This window comes from Dermacentor albipictus, chromosome 9 (genome assembly GCF_038994185.2).
Source record: "Dermacentor albipictus isolate Rhodes 1998 colony chromosome 9, USDA_Dalb.pri_finalv2, whole genome shotgun sequence".
Taxonomy (NCBI): Eukaryota; Metazoa; Arthropoda; class Arachnida; order Ixodida; family Ixodidae; genus Dermacentor; species Dermacentor albipictus.
Genome location: NC_091829.1, coordinates 121,347,067 through 121,364,817, shown reverse-complemented (window position 1 = coordinate 121,364,817; position 17,751 = coordinate 121,347,067). Strand labels below are relative to the sequence as shown.

Below are 17,751 nucleotides of genomic sequence, written 5' to 3'. Positions count from 1 at the left end.
CTCTCACCTGCACTGGGCTTAGCTGCAGCGCGCACTTGCCGGCCTTGGTGGCCGCTTCTGCTTCCTAGGTCTCTCATCGGGCCGGACATCAGTGGAATGTGGCATTGGCACTGCAGGCTGCTGCTGCTTTCTGGATTTGACAGCAAGTACCGCTATGGTACATTACTTGCAGCGCTAGACTCGGAGGACCACTCAGCAGCGTTCAATTGGAATGAGTGTGAATGCTTTTGAATCCACATCGATTAGAAGTGCTTAGGTGTCCTCGGATATTTTTTATTGGGAAGTTATAGCTGGCATCGCTGAGGAGAGATCAGCCATGCCACAGCCATCCAGCTCACCATGTGACTGAAACGTATTATATATGAGTACTGCTGTGTACGAGATGTGTGTGAGTCCTTTGTTGGGTGGTACAGAGTCGGCTTGCTAAAGTATCTTCAAGGGGTGTACGGTAACGCGATTAAAAGACAGGACAAAAGAAGACACACAGGGACACGCACAGCACTGTGTGTGACCCTGTGTGTCTTCTTTTGTCTTGTCTTTTAATTGCGCTACTGTACACCCCTTGAAGATGCATTACCAACGAGCCCACATTGCAACCCTCGCGCTAAAGCAGTTGGTGAAACCACCTAGTGGCCACCCTTCCCATCTGCAACTTGAGAATAGGCTCATTTTTTCGTAGTCGAGGCTTGGCTATTGCAGCTGATTTCTCTGCGCCACCTGCTTCACTGAATTGTGCTTCGTCTTTTTTGCAGCTGAGCTCTCAGAGGAAAAGGTCAAGATACAGAATGCAGTGGACAGGCAGCAGACAAATGATGAGCAAAATGCAGAAGAGGAGAGTGAGTCACCATTTGCACGGAAAAGTGGCCTCTTCTCTGGTGATGGAAAGCTCTTTGATGACGACGATGAAGAGGTGTGTATGTACTCGGGCATATTTTTCTTGTGACATGTGTATGTTCGGTACGTCCTTCATGCTGACATATATATACAGTCGACTCCTGATAATTCGAAGCCGCTTAATTGGAATTTTCGGTTAATTAGAAGTGAAGTGCTGCTCCCGTCAGTTTTGCATGTAATCCTATAGAAGAAATCGCTCGATAATTCGAAGTCCTCATCCAGTAATATTGTTTAATTGGAAGTTAATTTTCAGCCGGGATCCTCGAGGTGACCGTCATTCTTTGGTAGAATGTGCAATTTTTCAAGTGTTGCAACAGTTCCGTGCTCCGCGTTGGTGTCGTCGCCACCGCAGCCGCCCGCAATGCCATCCTTCTTGGAGCGGCGCGATTATTCATTGTTACGGCTGCCGTGACCTCCGCGATCAACTCCAGCAGGAGGCGAAGTGGCTCCCGCCGGGGGCCACGCGGGTGCCATAAGTGCACGCAGCACTGCATACTGGCAGTGGCGAGATTGTGCGAGATTGTGCGAGATTAGTCTTGCAGTGTGCGAAGCGTATGTCGAGGCGTGTGTTGGTCGAGCGCCTTTGTGTGGGAAGCTCGTAGGCCAGGTTGTTCCACGGGTGATTTGGAATTGACTGTACCTAGTCGTGCAGTTTATACCCATGGCAAACCGTGGCTCTTATCGCACGCTCGACCTGGCAACGAAAGTCGAGGTTTTGAAGGAAGTTGAGAAGGGAGGTGCCGCCAAACAAGACATAGCGCGGAAGTACGGGATCAAGCCGAACACGCTCTCAAACTACATGAAGAACAAGCGCACAATAATGGATGCATTTGAGAACGACAAGTTCAAGACTTCTCGGAAGCTAATGCGCACCGGCGCTTACCCAGAGTTGGAGAAGGCTCTGCTGGTTTGGATTAGGGAGGCCAGGAGCAACAAACTTCCTCTCAGCGGAGACATCGTTGCGATGAAAGCCCGAACGCTTGCAGCAATGTTGGGGATTGATGACTTCGTTTCGTCAGATGGATGGCTGAAGCGCTTTAAAGATCACCATGACCTGGTTTTCAAGAGCGTGTGTGGTGAAAAGGCGTCCGTTAACCAGGAAACATGCGCCATGTGGAAGGACGGAAAGCTGCGTGAATATCTCACCGAATACAGACCGGAAGACATCTTCAATGCAGATGAGACTGCACTCTTCTATCGGCTTCTACCAGAGAAGACCCTGACATTCAAGGACGACGACTGTGCTGGGGGCAAACGCAGCAAGGAGAGAGTGTCGGTGCTGATCGCGGCAAACATGACTGGCACGGAACGATGTCGGTTACTTGTGATCGGGAAAGCCGCGAAGCCGAGATGTTTTAAAGGCGTGAAGACGCTGCCTGTGGACTATGAGGCGAACAAAAAAGCATGGATGATGGCCGAAATCTTCAAGAGCTGGATAAGTGAATTGGACCGCAAGTTTGCTGCTTCGAACCGCAAGGTGTTGTTCCTTGTCGATCACTGCAGTGCTCACGTGAATGTGCCAGCCTTGAGTGCAATACGCCTCGCATTTTTTCCTGCAAACACAACGGCTGTTTTGCAGCCAATGGACCAAGGCATCATCAAGAATGTTAGTCCTGTATAGGCGGCACCTCCTCGAGCGCATGATTTTGTGTATGGATAGCTCCACAAAGTACGAGGTGAGCCTGCTTAGTGCCATCCACATGTTGGCGCGAGCAGGGGATCGTGTGAAGCAAGAAACAATCGCAAACTGCTTCAGGGCTTGCGGTTTTGTGGCGTCTTATTTGGAGGATGCCTCTGAAATTTCAGTGGAGGAAGCATCAACAAGCGAGCTTGAGGGCACTGATTTTGGTGATGCTCTCGGGGACGTCAATTTTGAAGATTACGTCACCGTAGACAAGGCGGTCGAAACGTGCAGTGCGCTGACGGATAGCGAAATTGTAGAGATTATTCGGCCCCAGGAAGCGACCCAGGAAAGCGACGATGACGCTGAAGGCGAGCCGCAACCTAAGGCTGCCGATGTAGCTGCGGGCCTTGCTCTCGCGGAGCGCTTCTTTGCCGCTGAAGGTAACGCGGAAGAAGCGTTCTGCCACATCTACAGCCTGCAGAACTTGCTTTCAGCAGCGCGATTCGGCAAGAAGAAGCAAGGCAAGATGACCGACTATTTCTCTTAGAGAAAATACTCGATTTGGCCACAAATAAAGTGCTGTTTTTTGTTTTGTGCTTAATTGGAAGTTCGTTTAATTCGAAGTTTTTTGCGGTCCCTGTGAACTTCGTATTAACGGGAGTCGACTGTATATGGCCATGTTTTTCTAAAGTCAGCAGGGCTTCATTCACTACCTCCTCTTTGGTTGGTCCATGTGTAGGCACTGCAACGAGGGCATGGCTGTCTGGAGGGAACCTGCAAGTCTACTAATTGAAAAAGAAAAATCATAATACATTGTGGAACCACATAAGAGCATGGGTTTTTATTTGTACGTTCCTTCACTTGATCTACTCCATCGTCCAACTCCTCTTCCTCATCTAAGCCATGCCCCACTACTCGCTCATGTCTAAATACAGTGTTGCACCAGAGGAAGAAGAAAAGCTTGCCACAGATGGGTTCCCCCTGCGAACAAGTGGTCGTGGTCACTTGAAGAGGCGGTCAAATGGAAGTGTTGATAATAGGAGCTGGTTTGATCCTTGCGATAGCCACTGTGTCTTTACACCCATTGCGCAGGTTCCTGAAATGTAGTTCAGACCATTTGATAACTGGAAAAGGACCGTCGTAGCGGGGCTGAAGAGAAGAACGAGGCGTGTCAACACGGACAAAAATGTGGGACGATGTTTACAAGTTTGAGGGTAGGAAAATGCGCTTGTTTGTGGGAGAAGAGGTTGGCTATCGACGCATGTTGTGCATGAAAATGCATAGATGCTGAATAAAAGAAGATGAATTCGAAACAGTCGGCATATGCGGGGTTGACGAGGTCACTGGGCAAATGGAGGGTGCAGCCGTTAACCATCTCAGCTACAGAGCAAGCGAGTTCTGGTCGGTGTGTTGACCAAAGGTCGAGCAGCACAATTGGAAGGTGCCATACCCAATCCTTTGCTTGAGGCTGAGCAGCGAGTGCAGCTTTCAAAGGTCAATGTAGCCTCTCCACAATGCCGTTGAATACAGGATGGTATGCTCCACAGATGTAGTTCTCACCAGCACTTGTGCACTTTGACAAAGACTCCAATACAGAAATCCACACCGCCATTAGCCTAGGCCTCGATGCCGTCCTAGTCCAGAGGATAGGCGGACTTGAACTGGCGATAGCTTACGCTAGCCGGTTGCTGTCAAAAGAAGGAGGCAATTATTCTACAGTGAAACCTCGTTAAACTGGAGTTGGCCGGAGCTCGGAAAAAGTACATACTAAACGGTAGTACTGCTTAACCGAAATAGCATAAGATCGCCCACTTACCTATCAAAAACGGAAGAGAGAGTGTGATGAAAGGGGGAAAACATGCAGTATTTATTTACTTCAGGCGACAATAGTGTTATTTTCGTTTGATGCTGCGGCGGCCTAGCAGCGATGACAGCGGCCTCACTGAACTTACTGAAGCTGCGAGCCAGCTCTTCAACCAGCCCCCTCTTCTTGGCAAACACTCACATTGCAGATTGTTCATTAGTGTAGCATATTCTTCGTGCGCAGGCATGGTAGCGTTCCAGAAGTTGCGGGGCACCTTTTCATTGCACGGTGCTGTTCTCGTCGCGATGATTGCATTCGTGAGGCTGACGCAACGTGTAGCCTGTGCTGTCGCTTTCCGTGTCATCCTTATCACTGTCGCTAGCCAACACTTCAGCAAAAGGGGCAACAATGGTGAAAAGTCGAACCTCGCAGCCGACATCTCTTCACGGTCGCAGCAGCGCTGCCGAGCAACTTCTTCACATTCCAAATGCCACACACCGTAGTCAACAGTAGACCTATGTCACATGCCAGCGCCGACTTCTTCAAGTCACGTTCGACAGCACAAATATCTCCTTTTTCTTCTATGCTGAGCACCCGGAGTTTTTTCTATCCAAGCTTCGGCATGACACGAGTCCTCGCTTACACAACGCTCTCTGGGACGACGGCAAAATGATGTTGATGTTGATGTGGCTTCACGCACAAATGCACAGGGCGCTTGGAGGCCGTTGTTCAGATATCTGAGACTTGTTGTTCTGCCGGGCCGCCCAATGGAGATGAAGCACCACCGTGTTTGCGCAACGAAAATTGGAAACACTACATGTTAACCGATACGTGCGCAATAAGCTGGTACAGTTTATGCGGATACAAAACATATTATGTTCAATGGCTGCTGAGTTGGGGATTTGACTTTACTACTTTTAAAATGAAACTACTGTTTAAGTGGGTGCGGTTTAAAAAGGTTTTACTGTACGACTGAAAAGGAATTCCGCCCTTGCCTATACAGCAGTCTGTTCAAAGTAGTCAGCGGCCGTCACGCATTGTGTTGGCTAGTGAATTTAAAGGACCTTTCAGGATGCCTGGTGAGGTGATGCCTCAGACTGCAAGAATATGGCATCACAGTAGTCTAAAAGTCCGGACAAAAACACTCTTATGCCGACTGCCTGTCTTGCGCTCCCATGGACCTGCCACCCCAACATGACCAAGACAAGACCAAGGCCTTTTCAGGTGCAGTAAGTGCAGACGACTGTGTCAAGCAGCTGCGAGTGGACCCGGAGCTCAGAAGCCTTGCTGAGTACTTGCAAAGCAAGACTGACTTTGTCCCAAGAGTATTTAGGCACGTATTGTCTTCGTTTTTCTTACAAAATGATGTACTGGTGAAGAACTTTTTGCCAGCTTGCGCAAACTACCTTATTGTTGTGACTGCAGCACTTAGGTCAGAAGTTCTGCGTGCCCTGCACGATGATAAGACAGCCAGGCACCTCAGATTTTCCCGTATGCTCACAAGAATTCAGGAGAAGTACTATTGGCCGCACCTGACTGCCGATGTCGCCCATTATGTCAAGACATGTCGAGGCTTCCAGTGATGCAAGACATCACTGAATAGCGGGATTACTACCAGCCGATCGAGCCTCCCTGCAGGCCATTTCAGCAGATCAGGATGGATTTGTTGGGGCCCTTTCAGACATCGTCTGGAAACAAGTGGGATCGCCGTGGCTACCGGCTACCTTACCTGCTATGCCGAAATTAAAGCTCTGTCTAAAGGTATTGCAGCCGAAGTTGCCAAGTTCTTCGTCGAGAACATCCTGATGCGACATGGTGCCCCGAAAGTCCTCATCACCGACAGAGGAACGGCCTTCACTGCAGTGCTCAACCAAGCCATCTTGCAATAGAGCCAAACAAGCCACAGGAGGGCAACTGCCTATCACCCACAGACGAATGGTCTTGCGGAGCGGCTGTACAAGACACTCGCCGACATGTTAGCGATGTACGTTGACGTCAAACACAAGACGTGGGATGCCATCCTGCCATAGGTAAGCTTCGCTTAGGACATGGCGGCGCAAGAAACAATGCAGATCACGCTGTTCAAGCTGGTTTACAGGGAACCTGATGACGACTCTCAACACAATGCTGCCACACATCACTGACGAAGACAATTTCGAAGTCACCGCTGAACTCCAGTGCACCGAAGAAGCCCGACAGCTCGCCTGTATGCGCATCAAGAATGAGCAGAGGACTGACAGCTGACACTACAATCTTCGATGACACTACGTCGAGCCCCAGCCCACGGTGACAGTGTTTAGGCCTGGACTTCGACATGCCGACAAGGACTTAGTGAGAAGCTTGTTACGCCGCTATTTCGGACCATACGGGATCATCTGATGCATTGGAGCACTTGACTATGAGGTCGTGCCAGACATCATTTCACTGTCACAGCGGCACTGCTCACTTCCTGAAGTCATTCACGTAGCGCGACTTAAGCCTTTCTACGCCCACTGGCGAACTTAGGGACTTGGTTTCCTTGTTATTTTGTTGTTGTTTTTTCTTTATTATGCATGGTTTTGTTCTCACTTTTGTGTTTGTTTGTAGCATTGAGACAATGCTTTTTTAAGAGGTGGGTATTGACACGTGTACTTGTTTATCTTTATCGGGTGGCTGTGTTTGACCGTCTAACAAATGTTATCGCTCACTGCAGGACGTGCCTGCATGTACCGGAGGTTTCTCGAATGTTATAGATGGTTCAATGCACTGTCTATTGTCACCGAATCTTGTTAATCTGATTTCATGTGCGCACAACGTGAATTGTGTAGTACTTTCTGGAAAACACGCAAGCACCAGCGATTACTCTGGAACCTTTGATGACTCATCTATAAAAGCCGAAATGCTTGACCCGCTGATCAGATTTTCGCCAATCGCCAACTGTGTTCGGCGCTGTCATTGTAGTTTGTTTTTGAGGGTAGAGGCATGCCGAATAACACGCAAGTTTCGTCATTCACAGTTTTGCCGCTTTCTTCACCATCACTACTACAAGGCAGTATGTTGCTTAGGGAAGAGGTAATGTGAGGTTTTCGCGCTTAAAACATCGAGCACATTGGGTGAAAAAGCTTTAGAGTGGTTTTCAATGGGCTGAAGTTTAAGTCATACATATAAAAAAAGCAACAGAAAGTTACCTTTGGCCAAAATATTAAAATATGCTCTGAGAAATAAGCTACAGGGACTTCTTGGGGATCATTGGCCTTTGCAATAGAACACACCGAAAACTGGGTTATTAGAAATTGCATAGCAGTTTCTTTAAATGCCTAATGATTTGTTTATACTACATGAACTGCATTATGTCCTTTCTTTTTTCTCCTCAGTTTGAAATTTTTCTTTTCTTGCAAATCGTGTACTAGACCTCTTCTCTGCTTATAGCTCCAGCCAATTGCAGCTGTACAGCTTATAGACACTTCTGCTTCTATTACACTTGCTATGTTCTGTCTTGTATACATTCTCCGACGGGCAGTGTCCTTTCAGCTCTGGGACTTCCTTCTGTAAATTGATCTGTTCATGTTGTTTCTTCTGAATAAACTGAAGAAGGAAATTTTTACAAGCCTTGAAAAGTTTGTCACTGAGAAAAGTGCACTCTTTGTTTCAGCGGTGAGAAATGTGTGAAATGCTATATTGGGTAGATTAACTGTAAATTAAAAGGCTAGATTGACGCCCACCTCGGTATCCTGCAATTCACGTTGCCCTTTTGAGTTACTTGGGTTTCTACTTAGAACAAATAATTTAAGACTTGAGTCAGCAAAGATTTAGCAGTATGACTTATCACTTGTAGTACATTTTGTTGCTCAAGTGAAGCAGTCTAATTGACATCCTATGCATTCTTTTAAAAAAAAGCATGCCACAGTGAAATGAGGCAAGCACATCACGCTTTTCAAGATCTTTAGCCACTGTCCATGCTCACTTGTTGTATGCTACATATGTAGGTTGTAAATGCTTGTTTCCGTTTTTGCCCGTTCACATGAGATTGTTGAATTTGTGGTTATAAAGGTTTTTGAATTACTTGTTTCAGGGAGACCTCTTCAGGGATGTTTCGACTTCCACACCTCCAAGCATGTGTGAGTACAATTTTAAGACTTCAGAAAGGCTCATGAATGAACGCATCTTTCTAGTGTTAAGCCACAAAGCGATACACGTGACTTAGAATCTGAATTATTAACCACCTTAAGTCTGGTTTTATGTGGCTAAAACAGGCACCTAAAGCCTCAATTTCGACACGATAGGGGCCTCAAAAAGCACTATAAACCGTTCACAAACCACGACCTGTTTTATGTGTGGAATGTGTGTCCAATTTTAATGCTAAGAAGCTTACATAGCGTCCACTTACGAGGTCTGAAAGGCAACAATCATATTGTACAAGCCATCACTTCGCAGGGCTTTGCTAGGCACACGAGAGGCTGCTTATTTCGTCAATCTGCGTACTGCAGTGAACATGCCTAATATCTTTGCTCTGACACTGTATGTAGTTAGTCTGTATTTAATAGCCAAACTTTCCTGCCTACAATCACGCATCAAGGGGAGCAAGCATGAAAAATGCACTACGCCAAGAAATTTAAATCAACAAATGTTCCAGTAAGAAGTGTTGCACAGTGTATGTTTACAAATCTTTGCAAAAGTTACAACAACTGTAACTCATGGTTATCACCTCTAAGTTACGAGGTTCAAGAATGTGTCTCTTATTACTCAGGATAAGCTTCTATAGCTTGAAAGCAAACTCCCAGAGGAGTTCCTGCGTGATTTCTTTTATTTATTTTTTTGTTGTTGTTGTTTGTTCCTGGACTTCGCGTGATAGTTTGTTTAATATGTGTCGTGTGTGGCACCTGTGCCTTGTTATTAGTTGTACTGTAAAAGAGACAGTGATGTGAGGAAGGAAAAGACGCTTGATTGCAGTAATGATGTGGCTGATGGTGCGAGAAACCTTCCATGCCCCACGATAATCCCAGCTATTGTAGATCGAAGCGCCTCGCACACCACGACCAACTTCTTATCACATCCCTTTATCCTTTTATCCAGACTGAAAAAATTCGTCCTGTGTTACTTCAGCTTCCTCATGGAACTTTTATTTCGAAATAGCCTAGGCAGCGTGTTTTGAAAAACCTATTTTCTCTTAGCGACAGCTGGCTGAGCAGATTCCGCGCCCAGGCATAACATCTCCCTAGTCCCACCAAGTACCTAGAAGGATCTAGGGCGCTCGCCATGGCTCTTTAGGGAAAAAGTTCCTAGAAACGTGGTAGACGGGAGCAGTGCATGGCAGTACAGCGGTTGAGCACTTGGCTTGGGCGTAAATAGAAACACGCGTGAGGGGGCGGCGACACAATGCCTTCCGGTAGCTGCCCGGCCACACACCCAGTGAGCCGGCGGGGACGCCATCCAGCTTCCCGCCGGTTGCAGCTAGAGCTGCTTCGCCACCCCAGAAGGGACTATCGATCTCCGAGCCGGTGGGCTCAAAGGTCTCGTCTACTGAGACGAGGCCTTCAAGTCAAACCCAGTGCTCGCAAGAGCGCGTGTCCAGCGCTTCTCCGGAGGCAATGGACACAACAACCAGCAAGATGACGCCACCCATGCCTAAGGAGCGGCGAGCCTCTCTTAACTGCTCCAAAAAAGACAACTCACCTCACAGCGCCTCCAAAGGACCTGTGAGTTAATCCTCGTCTCTTAAACGCACAGCACACAACACATTTACCATAATGGAGACACAAATAGTACACTGGAATGTCGGAGGTCTCTTCCACAATTTCGATGATATTAAAGAACTCCTACATGAATATAGTCCAAAGTTGCTGTGTGTTCAAGAGACACATCTGAAACCTACTAGCACTAATTTCCTTCGTAATTACTCTATCTTTCGGAATGACCGCAACGAGGCTACCGCCTCTGGCGTTGTAGCAGTAGTAGCCCTCAAATCTGTCGCTTACCGACCCGTCACCCTTAACACGCCCCTTGAGGCAGTGTCAGTTCGGGCCATTCTTTTGAATAAACTAGTAACTGTGTGTTCCATTTATATACTACCGAACCAGCATCTCGAAAAAACAGACCTTTATAACCTCATTGATCAACTTCCCGAGCTTTACATACTCGTGGGAGATTTTAACGCTCATAACACGATGTGCGGAGACTCACGATGCGACGCAAGAGGTCGACTCATTGAAAACTTTTTCTTTTCTTCAGGAGCATGTATAATTAATAAGAAAGAGCCACCATACTACAGTGGGACACATAAGGGGGACGTGGGTCCTAAAAATTTTTTTCTTATTTTTGGGTGAATCTTTAATAAGCTCCACTGTCTGGGGTAACTTTTCGTGCTGATTTCAGATCTGTAATTAGATTTTTGATAGCTGTAGCAGTTCAAAAAATATTAAGGTCTGAAGTGAAATTAATTTCAAACTCGTTACGGGGCTTTTTGATGATTCCGTCTTGCTAAACCAAAAACTAAATGCATGACACCATTGCTAAAGACCTACTGTAGGGGGTGATGCTATTTTTATTCATCTGGAAGCATTTTGCAAACAAGAAAACAATCTTGCATTTATTATGAACATATTTTTCTAATTAGCTGCGATTACTATACCTTAATGTAATTTTCATGACGGTGTAAGAGTAATAAAAATAACATCACCGCCCAGATCATTTCAATACGAATAAAATGATACCACCCTTGTCATTTTTGGCCAAGGACAACCCAGAAAAAACACCCGCAAGGCGGAGTACAGTGTGCAAAAACATCGAACTGAAATAAACGCATTTGAAGTTTCAAACAAATGTAGCTTTTGCTGAAGTGAATCTACAGCAATACAAATGGCACCATTTTGAAGCTCTATGTTTTGTAAGAATGGCCATACTAAATGTGTGACTGCACTCTCTCAAAATAATAGCACACTGGCCACTGAACTAGCCCAAGAAACTTTATTAGGCACCATGCTCTACAAAGAGCATGTTGCCTGGGTTTCAAACCGAAGTGTAGAACTCTGTGTGGGCATGAATATAGTTCCAGTGTTGTACATGCAGGCTGTCTGATTGATAGCAGTCTCCATTACAATCAGTGAGGCATTTTTTTCATTTGGTAGAATTGACCATGTTACTGAATGTAGGCTCTGAGTGTAAGTAGCCTTCCAAGTCATCTTCACCTGACAGTGGCTGTGGAACTTAGGATCAGAGAGCTAGTGATAGATATGCAGCTGCTAGGTGCTTTCCAGAATTTTACTTTTGTATGATGCCTCAATCACTTCTGCAGCCAGGTGTGTGCCAGCCCAAGGGGCCTAGTGAACAGAGCTTATGATGAGGTTCTCTTTATGAAGGGGTGGTATGATAGATATTGTTACAAGCTATCGTGACAATATGATAATAGAGTGAACGCGCAATGTGCTTGGTTGCGAGTCCGAAGTGCCGATGTGCGAAATGCATAGCCGCAGATACCAGGAGCCGACGCGCGATGTGCTTTATCGCGCAGTCCGAGGTGCCGACGCGCGAGATGCCTAGTCGCGGGCTTGAGGAGTCGACACTCGACGCGCTCATTCGCGTAGTCGGAGGCGCCGATGCACAAAATGATTAGGTGACGGTCCGAGAAGTCCGCGCGCGATGTGCATGATCGCCGAGTCAGAGACTCCCTATGCGCGAAATGTTTAGCCGCGTTTCCGAGGATTGCGTGCGCGATACGAATTTGTCACGAATTCGAAACACCGAGTGCTGAAAGCCGCATGTCCGAGGATTCCGCGCGTGAATCTTGGTTGCGAAGTCCGCGTCGCCGATGATCGGAATGCTTAGCCGCGAGTCTGAAACGTCCACAAGCACAGGGATCGGCCACGCTACTGCGATGTCCGCGTAGCGCCCATTTTGACACGTCGAGGTTACGGCGAGTGGCGACATCAAACTCGCGAGGTGCAAAGAGCCGAGCAGACGACGCGAGCACCGGACCAATGGCGAACCGCGCTGGAGTCACGTGGCAGGCGCGCCTAATCGCAGGTTCCGGCACGACCTTCAATCATTTGCTTTTTGTGCGCTTGTCTCTGTATGGAGGAGATGGCTGAAGCGGCAAATTTGAAGACGGAGAAATGCGCTTTCCAACGAGACCAAGATGGCGGCGCTCGGTCGCGCCGTTCCGGAGATATTGTGGCGTGAAACACGCTGTTATTTCATGATTTCCGCGAGATCTTTCGCCACCTTGGCTGATAAAACGAATTTTTTAGAGCACTTCTAAGTGGTTTACAGTGATGATATTTGGGTATCAGATAGACAAGGGGTTATAAAAACTGAAAATGTGATTTTCAAAAAATCTATTTCTTGGCCATTTTTCGCGATGTAAAACCCGCGTCCCCCCATAACACGTACTTATCCAGAGACTTAAGTATAGCATTGAGTACACTAATTCCGTATCTTGAGTGGACTGTTTTGAAGAACCCCTTTCGGAACGACCACTTTCCTATTATTTTAAACCTAACGAAACAGGATAGGTACTCGCCACATTTTCAGCGATGGAACATGAACTCAGCCAACTGGGAACTGTTCCGAGAGCTGACGTATGTAGGGGGAGATAACATTCCTGGTTTTAATGTTGACAACGCTGTGGCATATCCACCCGGCTTTATTATTGATGCTGCAACTAAATGTATCAAGCAAACCAATGGACTGGCAAGTGTAACCGTCGCATCCCATGGTGGAACGACGAATCTCGGAAAGCACGACAAAATCAAAATAAAGCCTGGAGATTGCCTCGAAATTGTCCAACTGCCAAAAACCTTATTAATTTCAAACAAGTCGGGTCACAAGGCTGGAGAACACATCAACGTGAAACGAGAAAAAGTTGGGATAGGTACATCTCTAGTATAAATTCGTACACTGATGAAACAAGAGTATTGAATAGGGTAAATAAGTTAATAGGTTGGGAGTCACACCCCCGACCGTTAGTAAGTAGCGAAGGTGAAAGCCTGGAAAATCGGGCAGATTCTCTTGGTGAACACTCTCAATATGTCTCGAGTGCATCGCACAATACAGAAACATTTCTCAGACTCAAAGGATGTGAGGAGCGGCATCCCCTAAACCGCAAAGGGTCATCGAGTGATGTTTACAATTGCCCATTTACTTTGGCAGAACTTAAGGTGGCTCTCACTTCTTGCAACAACTCGGCGCTGGGTGGCATCATATACGAAATGATTACGCGCCTACACCCTGAAACACTGGAAACACTCCTATCTCTTTTCAATACCATGTCGGCGGCGGGCTATATTCCATCTTCCTGGAAAAAAGCTATAGTCATCCCTGTACTTAAACAAGGGAAAGACCCGGCCTTAGCCAGCAGCTGCCTGTGCAAAATTTTCGAAAAAATGGTGAACCGGCGCTCAATCAGCTTTCTAGAAAGTAACAACAAACTAAACCCCTTCACTGTGATTTCCGAGAGGAAAGGTCGACAATAGACCATCTTGTCTGCCTTGAGGCAAACATTAGAGATGCATTCATTCATAAGCAATTTTTACTTTCAGCATTTCAGCGTACGACACAACATGGCAATTCGAGATCCTTCACGATCTTTCCGCAATGGGCGTCCGTGGGAACATGCTGAACACACTTGAAAGCTATCTGTCTAACCGCACTTTTCGCGTAAATGTAGGCAATGCTTTATCTAAATCATTCACCCAAAAAAGTGTTGTTCCACAAGGGGGCGTACTTAGTTGCACACTGTTTATTGTAAAATTGAACAGCCTGCATACAGTCGTTCTACGCACAATGTTTTATTCCGTTTATGTCGATGATGTACAAGTAAGTTTCAAATCATGCAACATTGCTATCTGCGAACGACAAGTGCAGCTTGGGATAAACAAATTGTCCAAATGGGCGGATGAGAACGCTTTCGAAATAAACACCCAAAAAAGTACCTGCGTACTCTTCTCAAGCAAGAGAGGGGTAGCACCACTGCCTAGTATTACGATCAAGGGAGACCAACTTTCTGTGAGCAGCCAACATAAATTCCTGGGAATCACTTTGGACTCAAAGCTCACATTTATTCCCCATGTTCAAAATCTGAAAATAGCATATCTGAAAACAATGAACCTTCTCAAGCTTCTGTTGCACACTACATGAGGTAGTGATCGAAAGTGCCATCTGAACTTATATAATAATCTTGTCTGCCCCTGCCTTGATTATGGAGCAATAATTTGTAATTCTGCAACACCAAGTGCTTCAAAAATCCTAGACCCCGTCCACCATCTAGGTACCCATCTCTCGACCGGTGCTTTCAGGACAAGCCCAATCCACAGCCTCTACATAGTCAAATCAGTGGTCACTTCATCTGCAACGGTCATATAGCAGTTTTACATATTTTCTGGGAGTACAAGCAAACACTGAACATCCTTGTTATCCAACCAAACGATATCACTGCTGCTCACTCTTCCATAATGGACCTGCAGTGAAGAAGCCATTTTCTTTGCGTGTGAGGAACCTCATTGAACAAATGGTTGTTCCAGTTCTTGAGTATCGTCCTATGACTCAAGCGAAAGTGTTACCGCCATGGCAGTACCAGCTCATGGACTTTGATATGTCGTTTGTGGATGTCATGAAACATGTGCCAGAGGCACATATCAAAATGCATTTTCTAGAACTCCAGTATAAGTACTCTTGCACAAAGTTTTACACAGATGCTTCGAAGTCACATACAGGGGTTTCTTATGCAGCTATCAGCCCATCTTTCTCGGAATCTGGCGCACTGCACCCGGAAACAAGTATATTTACGGCGGAAGCTCATGCACTATTGTCGGTAGTGAAGCATATAACGAAATCAAAACTTCGAAAAACAGTGATATTTATAGGCTCCCTAAGCGTCGTAAAAGCCGTGAAGTCACTCTGTAGACACAAAAGCCCTGTACTTATTGAGCTCTACTCCGTTCTGTGTAGAACGTACAGTCGCGGAGAGAATATTACGAACCATGAAATCTAAGAAAAAGCTGAATATCTCCGCAACCTCGCAACGCAATCTGGTATTTGCATTTTGGACCTCGACTAGAATATGCTAACAACATTGTCGTGGGCAGTTTTACTGGTTACTGCTACAGGCTGCTCGGGAATTGAATGTTTTCAGAGATACTGTGGTCCATTTTATTCTGTCCGTGACTGTACATATCAAACCAGCATATCAGTATATGCTGGGTACCTGCCCATAGAGGCATCGAGGGTAATCTTCTTGCAGACCAAATGGCCACATCAATTACATCACAAGCTGCTCTTAGCGCCGTGGTTCCTGCTACAGGTCTGAAGCCTCTCTTACGAAGGAAACTGCGGAACCACTGGCAACGTTTGTGGGACATGAAAACAAACAATAAGCTGCACATAATCAAACCGCGGTTAGGTTTCTGGCCCTCTGCAACAAGGTCACACAACAAAGTCAGAATAGGACACACATTTGGCACCCATAATTTTTCACTTACTGGTAATGAACCTCCAAGCTGTGGTAGATGCGGAGAGAGGCTGACCGTCCTCCACATCTTACTGGAGTGTCGGGAAGCTGAAGCTGAGAGAAAGAAACTTTTTCCTCTGGCATACCACTATTGTGTCCCACTTCACCCGGCTATGTTTATTGGCAAAGAACCACTTTTTAATACAAAAGCAGTGCTTGGTTTCTTAAATGATGTTGTCCTGCATGTTATTAGTCCCATATATTCGTAGTGCTTCCTCTCTTCAGAGGATAGCAGTGTTGTATAGCACATGCCTCCAGGCCCTTGTGTCTCAAGGGCTCTAACGAGGCAGTGGTGCTCTAGTCAACTTTAGCATCTGACATATTCTGTATATTGTATCATTCTTTCGCAATGCACCTTAATGCTCATAGTACACGTCATGTGTCATAGCCATAATCTTATTACACATAGACTTTACGCACTTTAGAGCAACCATTTTAAGGCCCCTTTACAGCCACGTCACATCAACTCATAGAACTCAAAACTACACTGCGAACTTATTACCACAGGCATGGCGCTCTTTGGCCATGCCTGGCCCTTGCGCCATCAAATGTCAAACATTAGTTCAACCTAAGTTTGAACATCGATCTGGTTATTAAGTGTTTGCAAGGAGCTCACTCAATGAAACTGTTCACCTTGCAGACCTCTGCTCGTATGTTCGACCCTCTAGGTCTTGCAGCTCCATTTCTGATCTGTGCCAAGATCCTCTTCCAGTGCTTTTGCCAAATGGAACATGATTGAGGTAGTGAGATTCCAACAGAACTTGTCCACGAGGGGAATACGTGGTGCAAAGAAGTCCCCGATATTAACTCTTTCAGTGCCCAGCACTGTTTGTTTACTAACTAGTGACTTGCATTCATATGATCTCGATGTTTTTACGAACGCAAGCAACGCAGCCTGTGGTACTGTGGCTTACCTGTAAAGCATCTGTAAAGATTCTCATGGCAAAAGCATGAGTAGGTCCACTTAAACAGCTTTCACTTCCATGGCTCGAGCTTATTGTGGGTGCCCGATTTGCGAAGTTTATAGCTGTCACACTGGAAATCCCTTCTTCGAAATGCTATTTTTGGACTGATGAAACAGTGGCTCTTGGTTGGATCCGAGGTGTCACTACAAGATGGCAACAGTTTGTCAGAAATAGGATCTCAGAAATTCAAGATATTGCCGACTCTTCACAGTGGAACCACAACAGCGCTTGTGTCTCGTCCTTGTTCCTTTGTGGTTGCATGTGTTTGCACTGTTATAGTTTTCAAATCAAGTGTGCACCAACTCGCCCAGAAAGAAGTTTTAATGAAGAACCACTGTTCTGGAAAAGAAAACCCAGCATACCTAGTTTCTCAGGGCACATCTGTCCGGTCTCTGATTGATAGTGAAATTGGGTAGAGAGGACCAGCTTGGTTAGCAAGACGTGAAAAATGGCGAAAAAAATGGCTAAGAATGGCCAACATGAAAAAGGGCTGCCAATCTGACTATTGTACAAGACGTGAAGTCAGAAGTGTACATTGTTACACTCCATGCTTTAGCTACATCGGTGCACCCCGACTTTGACTTGTCAAGACATAGCACCTGGCTGCGGGTGCCACGGGTCACAGTGTGCATGCTGAGGTTTGGTGCAGCCTGCCGTGGCATGCCAACCCTTAAAAAACATCTAACATCAAAGCAGCTTGCCGCTTCGGAAAGGTAGTGGTTTTTCATTGCCCAAAAGCAGTGATTTGGCCTTGAATTATCATCCTCCAGGCAAAACGAGAGCTCCACAATGCATCGAAAATCAGAGATTTGTACCCCTTTCTTGTGGAGAACGATGATTTGCTCGGGATTCGAGCGAGACTTGGGAATGTCACGGACCAGGAGGGCATCAAGCACCCAATTCTGCTTCCTGGTGATCACCGCGCCACTGAACTCATCGCAATTTGTTTGCACCGGGGGCTTTTCCATGTGGGAGTCGCAATGAC

The 17,751-nt window shown here is 46.3% G+C and overlaps 1 protein-coding gene across 1 annotated transcript in view; it reads left to right on the top strand.

Annotated features, from left to right (window-relative positions):
• Window positions 1-17,751, top strand: part of LOC135912598 (WASH complex subunit 2-like) — a 278,899-nt gene that overhangs the window by 92,464 nt on the left and 168,684 nt on the right. Inside the window, exons 9-10 of the mRNA XM_065445097.2 lie at window positions 753-910; window positions 8,374-8,419. Of these exons, the coding sequence (XP_065301169.2) occupies window positions 753-910; window positions 8,374-8,419 (204 nt within the window). The remainder of the gene's footprint in view (window positions 1-752; window positions 911-8,373; window positions 8,420-17,751) is intronic.